Below are 13,551 nucleotides of genomic sequence, written 5' to 3'. Positions count from 1 at the left end.
CTCTGTGCAATGCCTCATTAAGAGCAGAAAAGGCAGGTAGTATTAGCCCCAAGTTACAGATAAGAACACTGAGGCACAGAGGGGCCACTGAGCTCATCAGGGCCCAGGGCGGTTGCTGCCTCACTCCAGCCCAGCTCCGCTCCTCTGTAGGAGGAGGAAGCCAAAAGGCAGAGGAAGACCGGGCAACCAGGCCACAGAGGACTTCAGCAGGGCAAGAGCTGTGCTGGGGGAAGAGGCAGCACTCTCGCTCGAAAAACTTTAGGGCTGGACCTGGCAGGTTTGTATGGAACAAAATTTGTACTATTGATTCCGTGGCAAATGAAAAACCTCTCGTGGACATTCTGGGCTTCAGAGATCTGAAATGTTTAAATGAGGCTGGACCAAACATGAGGAGATAAAATTGCCAGGCCAAGCTGAGCTCAGATGGTGCCTGGGGTGAGAACACGCTGCCTCTTTTGCCTTCTCTCCTGTCTGTGAAAATTACTTTTACTTTGAACCACTTCCTCTCCTTGCAGGGAGGGCTCCCGGGTTGCTGCCCAAGGCTGCAGTTGATACAGAGTCTCTGAGCAGGGGAGAGAGGCTGGGACAGTTCACGGGGCCAAGCTCAGGAGAACACACCAGCCCAAGGGGGAACTGTACCACCAAACTGTGGGGTGGCAACTGGCCCTGGGGCTGCCTTGAGGTAGCAATGGTTATCATCTCCCTGTAATTGGCCCAGTGCCCCTGGTGGGCTGGTATTTCCGCCTTCAGTGAACAAATGTGATTACAGCGATTCAAGATCTCTCACTGGAAATGGGGAATTATTGCAAAGAGATGCATGACCTGGACTCTAGAAACCTCCACGAAAGGGAGTCCCTCTAAGAAGGGGCAGCCTCTGTGTGATCCCCCTGATGGACTCCTCTTCCACCCAAGCCAGCTATTACTGCCCCCATTGACCCCACTGTCAGCACTCATGACTTTTCACCTCTCGTAAAGCCCAATATGGCCACCCAAGGTGGCTTCTTCCTCTTCTTTTTTAAGAATTTATTTATTTGATTTATTTGCAACACATAGGATCTTTGATCTTCATTGCAGCATGTGCAATCTTTTAGCTGTGGCATGCGGGATCTAGTTCCCCAACCAGGGATTGAACCTAGGCCCCGGCATGTATTCCCAGAATACAAAGTGTTAGCCACTGGACCACCAGGGAAGACTCTGGGCTGCTTATTCTTCGAGATGGCCTTTCACCCCCCTCCTCCCACCACTTAATTGCCCCACATCCTTGGTATTCTCAGCTTTATTTATTTATTTAGGCCATGCCGTGCACCATGAAGAATATCAGTTCTCCCACTAGAGATTGAGCCCGTACCCCCAGCAATGGAAGTGTTGAATCCTAACCACTGGACCACCAGGGAATTCCTATTGGTATTCTCAGCTTTATTTCCCAGAAGGAAGACCCCAGCTGAGCCAGCCATGTTTTTCCATGTCAGACCATGGATTATCTGTCCATAGATGAGCTTTTATCCTGTCAGCCAAGAGAGGTTTGGGAGGGCTCCCTCCGTTTGATAAACATTAAACATTTACTGAGTGCCTGCCCTCTGCTGGCTTGGCCCTGAGAATGAAGCAGTGAACAAAAAGTAAGTCTGCTGTTCTCATGAAACTTCTATTCTAGCGAGGAGGACAGACAATAAATGAGCAATCAGGGACTTCGCTGGTGGCCCAGTGGTTAAGAATCTGCCTGCCAACAAAGGGGACCCAGGGTTCGACCTCTGGTCTGGGAAGATCCCCCATGCCTTGGAGAAACGAAGCCTGTTGTTGTTCAGTTGTTCAGTCATGTCCGACTCCTTGCAACCCCATGGGCTGTAGCACGCCAGGCTTCCCTGTCTTTCACCATCTCCCAGAGTTTGCTCAAATTCATGTCCATTGAGTCACTGATGCCATCCAACCATCTCATCCTTTGTCATCTGCTTCTCCTTCTTGCCTTCAATTTTTCCCAGCATCAGGGTCTTTTCCAGTGAGTCAGCTCTTCGCATCAGGTGACCAAAGTATTGGAGCTTCAGTTTCAGAATCAGTCCTTCTAGTGAATATTCAGGGTTTATTTCCTTTGGGATTGACTGGTTTGATCTCCTTGCTGTCCAAGGGACTCTCAAAAATCTTCTCCAGCACCACAGTTTGAAGGTATCAATTCTTCAGTGCTCAACCTTTTTTTTATTGTCCAGCTCTCATATCCATATATGAATACTGGGAAAGCCATAGCTCTGACTATATATGGACCTTTGTAGGCAAAGTGCACAACTACCGAGGACACGAGCTTTAACTACTGAGCCCATGCACCATAGAGCCCGTGCTCTGCAACAAGAGAAGCCACCACTCACTGCAACCAGAGAAAGCCCATATACAGCAAGGAGGACCCAGCACAGTCAAAAAATGAGTGAAAAAAAAAAACACCCAACAACAAAACTGCTGATCAACTATACTCTGTTAGGTGGGCATAAGTGCTTAGAAAAAGAAAAGTAACAGAGGGTTCATTAAAGAACAGAGGGTGACCAGAGAGCTGTTATTTTAGAGAGAGTGGCTAAGAAGTCTTTCTGATAAAGTGACATTTGAAGAGAAGCCTAAGGGAAGTGAGGGAAGGCTCTCTTTCGCTACCAAAGCTGCTTCTGCTTGGGAAAACCTCTGAGACGGAGGAAGCAGTGAGTGCAAAGGCCTGAGGCAGGAGTGTGCTTAACACAATACCTGCTGCCTTGGGGGCTGGAGCTGTGAGCAGGGCACACTTTCTGAGATAAGCCCATGGAGTAGTCTCGGGTTCCTTTGGAGAGGACCAGAGCTTCAGGGTCAGCCCAAGCCCATCAGTCACTTGGCCAATGGGGAGGAGCCAAAACCCAGACCAAAGAGACAGGAATGGTGGGTGGGGAGGAGGAGTGGTGGGTCTTGGGCTCCCCGTTCCCACTGAGGTCAGACACCTCTCCTCCTTGGCTCTTAATGGGGTTCAGGCCCAAGGCCCGAGGTCAGTTCCCATAAGACCTTGCCTTTCACACAGAACTTAGTTTTCTGTAATGTCTTATCTTTTTCACTTGCTGCCTCATTCATACTCCAAACTTCTCTCCCCAGAGTAACATTTTTGAACTTTACAACTAATGCGTACACATGGCAGAAAACACTGGAAACCCACAGATTGGCAGAAAGAAGAAAATCACTGTAATCCCACAACCCAAAGAGTGGGAACGCTTACCCCTCCCAGGGTGTTCGGTGCGTCCTTCCTTCTGTTGCATGAAATGTGCCCTGTCTTGATGAATTAACAGTAGTTCTCAAAGGCCTTTCTATCGAATGGCTGCAGAAGGTGCCTCATCTGACTGCCCATCCTCCGGCTTGTGTTTGGAGGCTGTTAGCTGCTTTTTGCTGTTGGAGACCATGCCACAGCCTACATCTTTGTATATGCCTTGGTCCATGTGCTGTGTGGGCTTCTGGGCAGGAAAAGAGAAGGGTGAAATGTCAAGGGCTTCCTAGGGAAGCCATTCTGGGAGGTCAGTAATGTCCCTTAGGTAGGTGGGCTTGACACTACCCCAAGCAGAAGACAGCCAGACCCTAAGTCTTCTGATTATTCGGAGAGGAGGGTATGTGTGCGTGTGTGTGTGTGAGAGAGAGAGAGAGAGAGTGTGTGTTGGGGCCGTGGACATAGCACGGGTCTCCAGTGAAAGGGGCTGTGAGCACACCAGAGGGGGAAGATGAATAGAGGGCATTGGCTTTCCTTGCACTTGGGGTGGCTTCTGGCACCAAAAACTCCTGAGGGTGGAACATGAGAAAGGGCAGGTCCCTAGCTTCTGATCTGGACCAGGGAATTGGTGTAAGTTTTATAGATTTGCAGGCTCTTTGGTGCTAGAAAAGACCTTATAACTCAGCTGAGAAAAACTGATGCCCAGAGAGCCCAAGTGGTTTGCCCAGCATCATACAGCATTAGGTTGCTGCATCCCAAAGCACACTGGCTGGTAAGATTGGTGCCACATCCCTCATCTCTCCAGGAGCCCTAGGCCAGCCTTTCCCTGTACCTCTCTTTCAGAGGGGCCCTCGGTGGTGACCTCTGCAGCTATGCTTGTGGCTGTCCTTGCTCAGTGGAGGCTTGCTTCCGAAAGATGAGTCTGGTGGGCAGAGCTCAGTCCAGCGGTCAGCAATCAAGCCCTTCACCTCCAAGTGGGGATCAAGCATGTGGGATCCGGTCAGACCCAAGTTCAAGTCCTAGGAATGACCTTATTTCTCTGAGCTTAACTTATTCCATCTGTAAAATCGGGCTACCAAGAGTACCTGTCTTGGAGTTTTGTGAAGCTTAAGTGAGATGATGCTGATGAAGTTCGTGGCACTTTACTATGACCCAGAATGGGAGTTCAACCGACGCGGCCGGAGTATGTGTAACATGAATGGTAACTCCCTGTGCCCTCCTTCCTGCAGGCCAGAACTGGCCGCCCTTTGAAGCTTTGCCTCTCTGTGTCCAGGGCTGAGTCCGCGTGAGTGGACAAAATGACACAGGCCAGCCCTGGCCAGTGGGAGGAGTCTCAGGGATGGGTCACCTTGTTTGGGAGAGACTGGGTATGTCCTCAACTTCCTGCCCCTCTGCCTAGAGTCTGGGGGAAACCCCATAAGGCAGTGCAGGGGACGGGGCTTTGCAAAGCATCCCCATGGGGTTTTCAATGGCTCAGGAAAGTAAGAAGAGATTGAAAGCCTCCACAGAAAACTGGGACATTATCCACCAGCCACCGGCTCACAGCCCTGACTTCTCCTCAGCTCTTTCTTCCTTCCCCCCAAAGCAGGTTCTCCCTGATCAGAAAGGAAAACCCGACCCCCATTCAGTGACTCTGTCTCTTGGCCTGTGAGATACGTCTTCTTGCCTGCTTCTTCTCAAAAGTATCCCTGGTCTGCTCACATCTGCCTGCTGTCTTTGTATATCGAGCTGAGTAGCTGGGAGCCGAGGCTGTGCAGCCAGACGGGCGGGAACCAGGGCCCTGCTCTGCCGCTTACCAGCTGCCCTACCTTGGGCAGTTGCTTTTAATTCTCGATTGGGCCTCAATTTCTTCATCTGAAAACTGGGGCTAATGCCAGCTGCCTCTCGGGGCTCTGAGAAATCGTGACAAGGTAGGTGGAAAGGGCCTTCCTGGCAGGTAGCAAGGCCTTAAGAGATGCTGTTGCTCTTCTGACTGCATCAGCTCCATCTGTTGGCCAACAGTCCTCGACTGAGGCTGACTGTGTGCCAGGCTCTGGGAGTCTTCAAGTACCAAAATGAATGCCACGGTCCGCTTCCCAGTGGCTTTGCTTTTTGGTCTTTTTCCTCACTGTAGATCCCCCCTCCTCTCCCTCATTATTAATTTATTTTTTGCTCTGTTTAAGGCCCCACCTGGCCCTGATGTGGAATCCACAACAAAAGAGGTTGGGGGTGTATACCAGACTGGGTCTCAGGCCTCAGTTTGCCCTACAGGATGCCTCGCATCTTTGTACCAAGCTGGTGCCCTGCCCCCACCCCCTTTTCAATAGGCTGATCAGGCCCTGGCAAGAGAAGGGTGTGTCTGGGGAGCTGGCAGTGCCCCTGGGCAAAGCCCTCAGAAGCCTGGGGCAAGAGCTGTCACCTCCTTCACAGAAGAAGCAGAATTGATTTCTCTCTCTCTCTCTACTCCCTCGAAAAGAGCAGCAATGAGGGAAGGGGTGGGAGTGGGGGCTGAATTGGTGGAGGGTTTGCCTGAGAGAGCAGGGGGCAGGACAGGAATGGAGATCAGCTGGGGCCACATGCTTGCCTGGGCCCAGCCCCTGCAGCCCCAAATGAGGGCTCAGATCTTTCTTGTTCACGCCCTCTCCTCCACTGAGAAGGGGTCCAGCTCCTCCCAGTACTTGGAGTACAGAGGCTCCCTGGTCACAAGCTCTTCCCAACCCGCTGGGAACTGGCCAGGGAGTTTTTTTTTTTTTTTTTTTTACTAACAAGCTCACCACATTACAAGCATTACAATTTCAACAGAAATAACCAAAAAAGAAAAAGAGAGATAGAAAAGGGAAAGAAAATAGTCCTTGCACAAATGCCACTGCAGTGTCTGCCAGGACCTAAGATCTGGTACTATCTATTTTTCAATAATTGAGGGTAATAAATATGTATTTCTTTCTCCTCACCAACCCCCCCCTCCCAATCCTCCGCAGCTTGTCAGCTCCCTGTGTCTCTCGTCTGATCAGACCAAGTCTTCCCCAAGCAAAAAAAAAAAAAATCCTTTAAGCAAAAAGGATTAAAGCCTTGAAAGTAGGTCTGCCTGAGCTCTTCTCCTCCCGCCCCCTCCCCCAGGGTTAGTGGAGAAAAGCCCCTCAGGGGACAGGAAGGGTGAGCAGGAGGCGGGCTCAGCTACAAGACCCTGGTGGGGGCCTCAGGAGCTGAGGGTCACACCAGCTCCCTCCCTGCAGCCCGTTCAGTTCCAGTTCCAGGCAGCCCAGCCCAGCCCAGCCTTCCACTGGTCTCTGAGGAGGGGCTAACCTGAGAACCAGGGCTCCTCAGTCCCCCCACAGTATAAAACATAGAACAGAGGACTTCAGTCTCTGTTCCAGCTTGGCTTTGCGACCTGGCTTTGTGCTTTAGGGTCCTGTGTGACCTTAGAGTAAGCCCCTGAGCCTCAGTTTCTCCATCTGTAAAATGGGAATAAATAGTACCTACCTCACAGAGGATGGAATAAAATAAAGATAGCCCAGTGCCTAGCACATGGCAAATACAAAACAAAATTATTATTTTCATCCAGTTCTTCTCAGACACAGAAAGTGCTAAAAAGCAAGTGTTAGTCACTCAGTTGTGTCCGATTCTTTGAGAACCCATGGACTATATAGCTCGACAGGACAGGCTCCTCTGTCCATGGAATTCTCCAGGCAAGAATACTGGAGTGGGTAGCCATTCCCTTCTCCAGGGGATCTTCCCGACCCAGGGATCGAACCCTGGTCTCCCGCACTGCAGGCGGATTCTTGAGGACAGCAGTCTGTAATCTCCCCCATCCTAGTGGCTCTCCAGTTCCCAAGGGCCTGCTAGGCACACTGGTTTTTCATGCATCATTTCTAGAACCCCAAGAAGAGGGGGTTGAAACTGAGGCTGGGTGGTGTGGTTAGGAGCCTTCCCTAAAGCTGGTAGATCAGAGGAAATAGAACTGGAACTCCAAGTAGGGCTTGTGTCCCATCCCCCATTCTGGTGCTGCCAACCTTTCCTCCAGTGCATGTGACTTCTGAGAGGGCACCCAGTATCCCTGACTCTGGGCCCAGGTACCAAAAGGAATCAACCCCAGGAAGGTCTGGTCTGGCCGGGAAGGGAGGGCCCGGGCAGGGGGCAGCTGTGGCCTTCCTCAGCAGCCCCGCCTTCCTCCCCTGCAGCTGCCAGCCTTTGTAGTTTTGCTGAAGCAGCAGCCCCGCCAGGCCCAAGTGGGCCTCCTTCCCTCTGAGCCGGGCACATGTACGCAGGGCTGGCTGCAGGTGGCAGGCTGTGAGCTCTTGCACCCACCTGGGCCCAGAGCCCCTGGCGGGCCCCAGTGCTCTTTGCTTGGCCACTGGGCCTTGAGGGCCCCCTTGCCCACCCCTGGGGACAGCCCTGCCCTGGCTGCTCTGGGCCCCAGGCAGGAGAGGAGAGGCAAGGCCGCCAGGCCGGAGGGCAGGAAAATCAGGGAGGGAGGTGGCTATTTATAGCCAGCTTTGCTTTTGTTCCTTTTCCAGCAATGCTTCTCTTTAAATAGGAGCAGGGCTGGAGGCTGCAGCTCTTCCCCAGTTGCCTATATACAGTCAGTGCGCATGCGTATGTGCCTGTGTGTGTGCGGCTGTGCAGGGGGACACACACGTATAGGGATGAGGTGTCAGTGGATGCTTCACTGCATGTGCATATGTGTGTGTGTGCAGGGATGGGATGAGGAGACGGTCAGCTCTGTGGGCACGTTCACCAACTTGTGTGGAGGTGGAGAGGGGTGTTCTTTGTGTGTGAACGTGTGTGTACTAGCATAGGCACATGCACGCCCAGGGATGGGGCAGCTCTTTGTACGCATGTGTGTTTTTATTAGTGGACACACATGTGATGAGTGCCGCGGCCACTCTTTAGTTGTTTTGTGGGGGGGTGCTGTGCACACATGCGCATGTAGAGATGGGGTTGGAGTGGGCTGGGAATTTGTGGGTGCACCTGCCCGTGTAGAATGTGATGTGAGCAGGACTTTGTGTGTGTGTGTTAGTCACTCAGTCGTGTCCGACTTTGTGATCCCATGGAATGTAGCCCCTTCTGTCCATGGGATTCTCTAGGCAAGAATACTGGAGAGGGTAGCCATTCCCTTCTCCAGGGGCTCTTCCCCACCCAGGGATTGAACCTGAGTCTCCTGCATTGCAGGCAGATTCTTTACTGCCTGAGCCACCAGGGAAGCCTGGAGCAGTCCTTTAGGGTGGGTCTATGTCCTGTAGCAGGATTGTGGGGGAGTAGTCACCATGGGGTCGCTAAGAGTCAGACCCGACTGAGCGACTTCACTTTCACTTTTCACTTTCATGCATTGGAGAAGGAAATGGCAACCCACTCCAGTGTTCTTGCCTGGAGAATCCCAGGGACAGCGGAGCCTGGTGGGCTGCCGTCTATGGGGTCGCACAGAGTCGGACACGACTGAAGCGACTTAGCAGCAGCAGCAGCAGTCACCGTGTGTGTTTGTGTGTGTGTGTGTGTGTGTGTGTGTGTGTGCGTGCGCGCACGCCGGTAGAGGGCTGGAAAGAGATGACAACTCTTATTGTGTGTACAGCAGACCATAGGCTCGCTGAGGGCAGTGACCCTGTCTACGCAGCGCTCTGCCCCCACCGCACCTGATCCGATTGGGGGAACACTAAATGGGTCACTAGCAGTTGTGTGTGTGGCAGATTAGAGGGCCTCCGGGAGGATCCTTTCTGGCTGCGGAGGAGTGTGCCAAGCCCGCGCATCCAGCGAGCAGTGTTAGAGCACTCCCAGAGCCCCTCGAGGCCCAGGCTACTCCCATTTCTCGCCCTTTCTCCGAAGCCCGCCAGGCGGGTGCTGGGAGCTCGCCAGGGCGTCGGCATGGCGCCGCCTTCGGTGGAAATGTAAAGCTCGACCAGATGCTGGACGAGCCTGGTGAGGAAGGGCCCGGGTGTCCAGCTTGGCCCCGCGTCTCCTTCTCTGCTTCGGATTTCACATCTGTGCAATGGGCGAGTGCAGCCGGCTCAGGGCTGCTGGTGGGATCAGACCAGACCGGCGCTCCGGCAGCGGTTTCAGATCCCGGTTGGGGTCTGCGGGCAGGACGCAGGTGGGCGAGGGAGCAAATCGCCGAGCGCCGGCCCCTCCCGGGCCGCCGGCCTAGGCGCCCTCGGGGTGGGAAGCGTTTCCAGGGAGGCCCGTCGCTCCTGCGCGGTAACCCAGATCTGTCACCGCGGCCCAGCGTCTCTGCAGCAAATCCCCGCCCCGAGAGGGGTCGACCAGCAAGGGGGTTCTCGAGGGTCCTGGGTTCCCGACCCGGCCAGCCCAGGGAGGCTGGGGTGCGGGGCGCCGAGTGTGAGCCCAGCCCCCGCCTCCGGACCCCGCCCCGCCGGCAGCTCGGAATCGATGCGACAGCCCTCCTGCCCCTCCCCCAAAGGCCAAACAAAACATAGTAAATATTTAATCCGGGCCAGGGAGCCGGGAGCCCTCCCCACCTCCCTCGGCAGCCGTCTGGCTCCTTTGCCAGCCCCGGCTGTACTCCCCGGTAATGAGGCCGGAGCAGCAAGGATCGATCGCGGCCCGGGCGGGGTGGGGGTGGGGGTGGGGGCCCGAGCCCTCGGGTGGCATCGCTGTCCGCCCCCCAGCCCGCTCCGCCATCCCAGACCCAGGAGACTCGAGCCAACCGGGCGCCTGAGCTTGTCCAAGAAGGCCAGCAAGGAGGAGGTGGGGGGCCGCTGCGCCCCTGTCCACCCCGGTCTCAGGCCTGTGTGAGCTTGGGTCCTGGGGGAGGAAGGAATGGGAAGAGTAGAGAAACAGCCAGGAGGAAGGGAGGCAGTGAGAGTGGGAAGATGCCCAATCCTGAGCTCCTGCCCTCAGGCTCCACCAAGGCCTGGTGGCCCAAAGCCTGCAGCGACCCTGGGTGAGGCCTGCTGGTGGCGGGGCGGGGCAAGGATAGCCAGGGTGACCAGGCGGGAGAGGCTGGTGAGGTATCTTTTTTGTGTGTTTTGGTGAGGTATCTTTATGGTGCTGTCCTCCTGGGTCTTGCCGGATACCTAAAGGGAGTGAGGACATCCTTGCTACTCATTCATTCACGCAGCAGTTCATGATTGAGCTGTATGCCAGTCCTAAACTACCAGTAAGGGGACTCACAGGTGGCGAGCCTGCAGAGAGATTGCATTCCAAAGGAGGAAACAGTTAATGAGTCAACACAGAAGGTGATTTCAGGGAGTGGTCGGACTTGGTGGAGAGAATACGCTGTGAGGTGATATTGTGCTTGGCCAGGAGAGGACCAACTTTAGCTAGGGTGGGCAGGGAGCTGCTGACAACCTGAGACAGAAACATCCCAGGCAGTTTACATAAAGTGCAAAGGCCCAGAAGCAGAAATGGGTATGGCTTCTAGGACTGGAGAGAAGGGGGTGGGGGGAGGCTGGAATTGTAGTAGTGAGCCAAAGGAAGCTGGCAGTGACGGATCCCGTAGGATTTTTTGTAGGCCACAGGAGGAGTTTGGATTTTATTCTAAGTGCAGTGTGAAGGCATTAGAGGTTTTAAGCAAAGGAATGGCATGAGGCATGATCTGATCTACATTTTTAAAAGCTTCTGCTGGCTGCAGTATGGAGAAGAGAAGGTAGGGAGTTAGGGGAGGAGGGTGACAGGTCAGCTTGGGGAGGGGCGTGAAGTGGCAGACAGGAAGGAGGCTGGTGTTCTGCCTGGATCAGACAAGGACTGAGAAGTGACCATTTAGATGTGTACAGCAGGCCCTGGCAGGGCCTCCCAGCAGCTGGAACAGCCTGTTCCTGGACTCCCGGCTGCTTAAGTCCCGTGGGGCCTGAGCAGAAACTGATTGCCTGGATTGCCCCCATCCTCTGTCCTCGACCCAGACTCCACAGAGGGCAGCCCAGGAAGTTTTTTCAGGGAGCATTAGAAAATGTTGACATGTTTTTTGAAACAATTTCAGATCTGATATCTCGGCCAGATTGAGTTTGTAACCAGCTTTATTGTTTAAGCCTGCTGGGATTTCATCAAAGGCGTCTGCTGTTTACCCAGAACCATTTCATTGGAGAAAACAGCAAACAGATCTGCGTTTCTATCTGATTTCACTTTTTCCCTTTTCTCATGAATTTAAGCGCATGTGAAAAGCAAGGCTGATAAGGCAAAGCAGCTCGGCTCACACCCTGAGGAGGGGGCTCAGAATGAACACAGCAGAGGTTTATAAATAGAGCCTAGGAAAGTTAGGGGTGGCTGACCTCCACTCTGGCAGGCAGAGAGATACTTCTGGCCAGCAGCTAGCTCTCTTCGGGGTGGGGAGGGGGCACCACAGAGGGGGTGATGAAACATGGGGAGAGTTGCTGTCCACCCCCAGCCTGGCCAAGATTTCTAGGCCCTCTCCCGGCGTCTTTACCTGTTTCCAGATCACTTCAGGGACTGGCAGCAATAAGAGACTAAACATCAGCTCCCACTTGAAAGTCAGCAGTGACCTAACCTCAGAGATGGGTTCAGTGAGACAGACTCCCACTTTTCTGGGAATAGGCCGAGCAAGGAAACAGATCACAATGCAAATGGGAGAGACTTCCCTGGCGATCCAGCTGTTAAGACTCTGCACGGCCAGTGCAGGGGGTGCAGGTTTGATCCCTGGTCAGGACACTAAGATCTGACAAGCCTCGAAACTTGACCCCCCAAAAAATGTCAGATGGGAGCCAGAGTTCCAGAAATACGCCTTCCTCCCCCTCCTCTGCCAACGCTTGGGATGCAGCCCCTTCTCCTGCCAGGTGGCTTGAGCCAGGGTAAAGCAGGGCCTAGGGACTGTGGTACCAGGCTCAGTCCCCCTTGTGCCTCCCTGAGGAATCTGCCACCTGCCTAATAGGATCTGGTGCCTTTAAGCAGGTCTGTGGACCCACCAAGTGTTTCAGGCCGATGGGGGAGATCCCGGCTTTGCAGCCTGTTAGGAGAAGGTGTTCTGAGAAATTTGGGTTCATGTGTCTCATTTGGTTGCTTGAGGAACAGCTAGTTAAGCGCACAGGTTGCTTGGCATACAAGCCATCTCTTACCACGTGTACATTAGGCCCACTTGAAGGTCAATTGATCTGAACCAATTAGCAAGAAGATAAGGACTTGTGTATCTTCAACCAAGGGGAGATCTTGCAACAAACCATCTAAGAGGGCTGATAGAGATCCCAAGTGCCAGGCTTAACTAATGGGCTGTCCTACCTTCCCGACGGCGCTTCCATCCACGGCAAGAGTCAGCCCATCTTGTCTCTGGGGTGAGCCTGTGGGGAGGAGTGTGAGGGAACACCAAGGTCTTGTCCTCCCAAAGCCAATTCTAGGTTCTCCTGCTTGTGGAAGCTCCCCTCCCCCACCCTCCTTTCACAGATACACAGTGAGAGTTCAGCAGGCTGAGTTCCATCCCAGTGGGACCAGGGCATCATCCCAGGCTTCCTGTGAGAGCGGGCGAACCACCCACTCCAGATACAGGGCCTGCACCCAGGGCCTTGGGAATATTAGCTGCCATCTGCCAAGAGGCTAAGTCATCTCATCTTTATGAGCCCACCTCCTGAATACCCCTCCCCTCAACCCAAACAGGTGTTATCCCCTTTCCTAGACAAGGGTGCTGAGGCTTGGAATGGGAGGTAACTTGTCTGCTTGTGTTGCCTGAGCTGTCTGAACCCAGGCCTGGCTCACTCTGGAGGCTAGATCTTTCCGCTTGGCCACAGTGCCGGCAGCCTTCTCCAAGGTTAAGTAGGGGCAGGGCCTTCTTGGGAACTGGGGGAATAGGAGGAACAAGCTCACCAGCTGGCAAGGATGAGGCTGAGGAAATTCTGACTATGGGCAGCCTTTGCCCTCCTTTGGTCCTAGGAGGAGTCAAGTGGGTCTCCCGCTAGGAGAGTTGGTGGCTGTTATTGTCCACAGTGGACGTGGGCACAGGGGGACCCTGCTCTCTGCTTTTGAAGCATCCTGTCTCCAACCCCTGGGCTCCAATCCCCGGGCTGCTTTCTCAGTGTCCCCATGAAAGACGGAAGGAAGGCAACTCCATCCTCAATACCTTGTCCTTGCACTCAGTGTCCAGAGGCAGCAGTCTGCTGTTACCCGGGAGACTGGAAGTGTGATCCATGAGTGGGACCAGGGAGCGGCAAGTGGACTTTCCTGCGAGGAGGTTTTGGACTTCAAATGTCCCCAGAAATGGGCTGGGTCAAAGGAGCCATGGGGGTGAGGAGTGGAGGGGAGGACAGGACTGGGAAGGCTTTGCCATTATTCCAGTTCTGCTAGATCACAACAGTTCTTGGAAACTGCCTCAGATCTCTCAGCATTTTCCTCTTAATAGCCTCGATGGTGGTGAATCCTTGGCCGCTGAGGGTAGGTTTGATTTTTTGGAAAAGGCCAAGAATAATTTGAAGCTGTGTATTATGAATAAA

At 53.8% G+C, this 13,551-nt stretch overlaps 1 protein-coding gene across 1 annotated transcript in view; it reads left to right on the top strand.

Moving 5' to 3' along the window:
• The first annotated feature begins 4,309 nt into the window (after window positions 1-4,309).
• The window catches only part of RTN4RL1 (reticulon 4 receptor like 1), a 56,323-nt gene continuing 47,081 nt past the window's right edge, over window positions 4,310-13,551 (top strand). Inside the window, exons 1-3 of the mRNA XM_068977432.1 lie at window positions 4,310-4,376; window positions 4,467-4,478; window positions 8,990-9,082. Coding sequence (XP_068833533.1) covers window positions 4,310-4,376; window positions 4,467-4,478; window positions 8,990-9,082 — 172 coding nt within the window. The remainder of the gene's footprint in view (window positions 4,377-4,466; window positions 4,479-8,989; window positions 9,083-13,551) is intronic.

This window comes from Capricornis sumatraensis, chromosome 8 (assembly GCF_032405125.1).
Source record: "Capricornis sumatraensis isolate serow.1 chromosome 8, serow.2, whole genome shotgun sequence".
Lineage (NCBI taxonomy): Eukaryota > Metazoa > Chordata > Mammalia > Artiodactyla > Bovidae > Capricornis > Capricornis sumatraensis.
The sequence above is the reverse complement of the archived record's forward strand: the minus strand, read 5'-3'. Positions and strand labels throughout refer to the sequence as shown.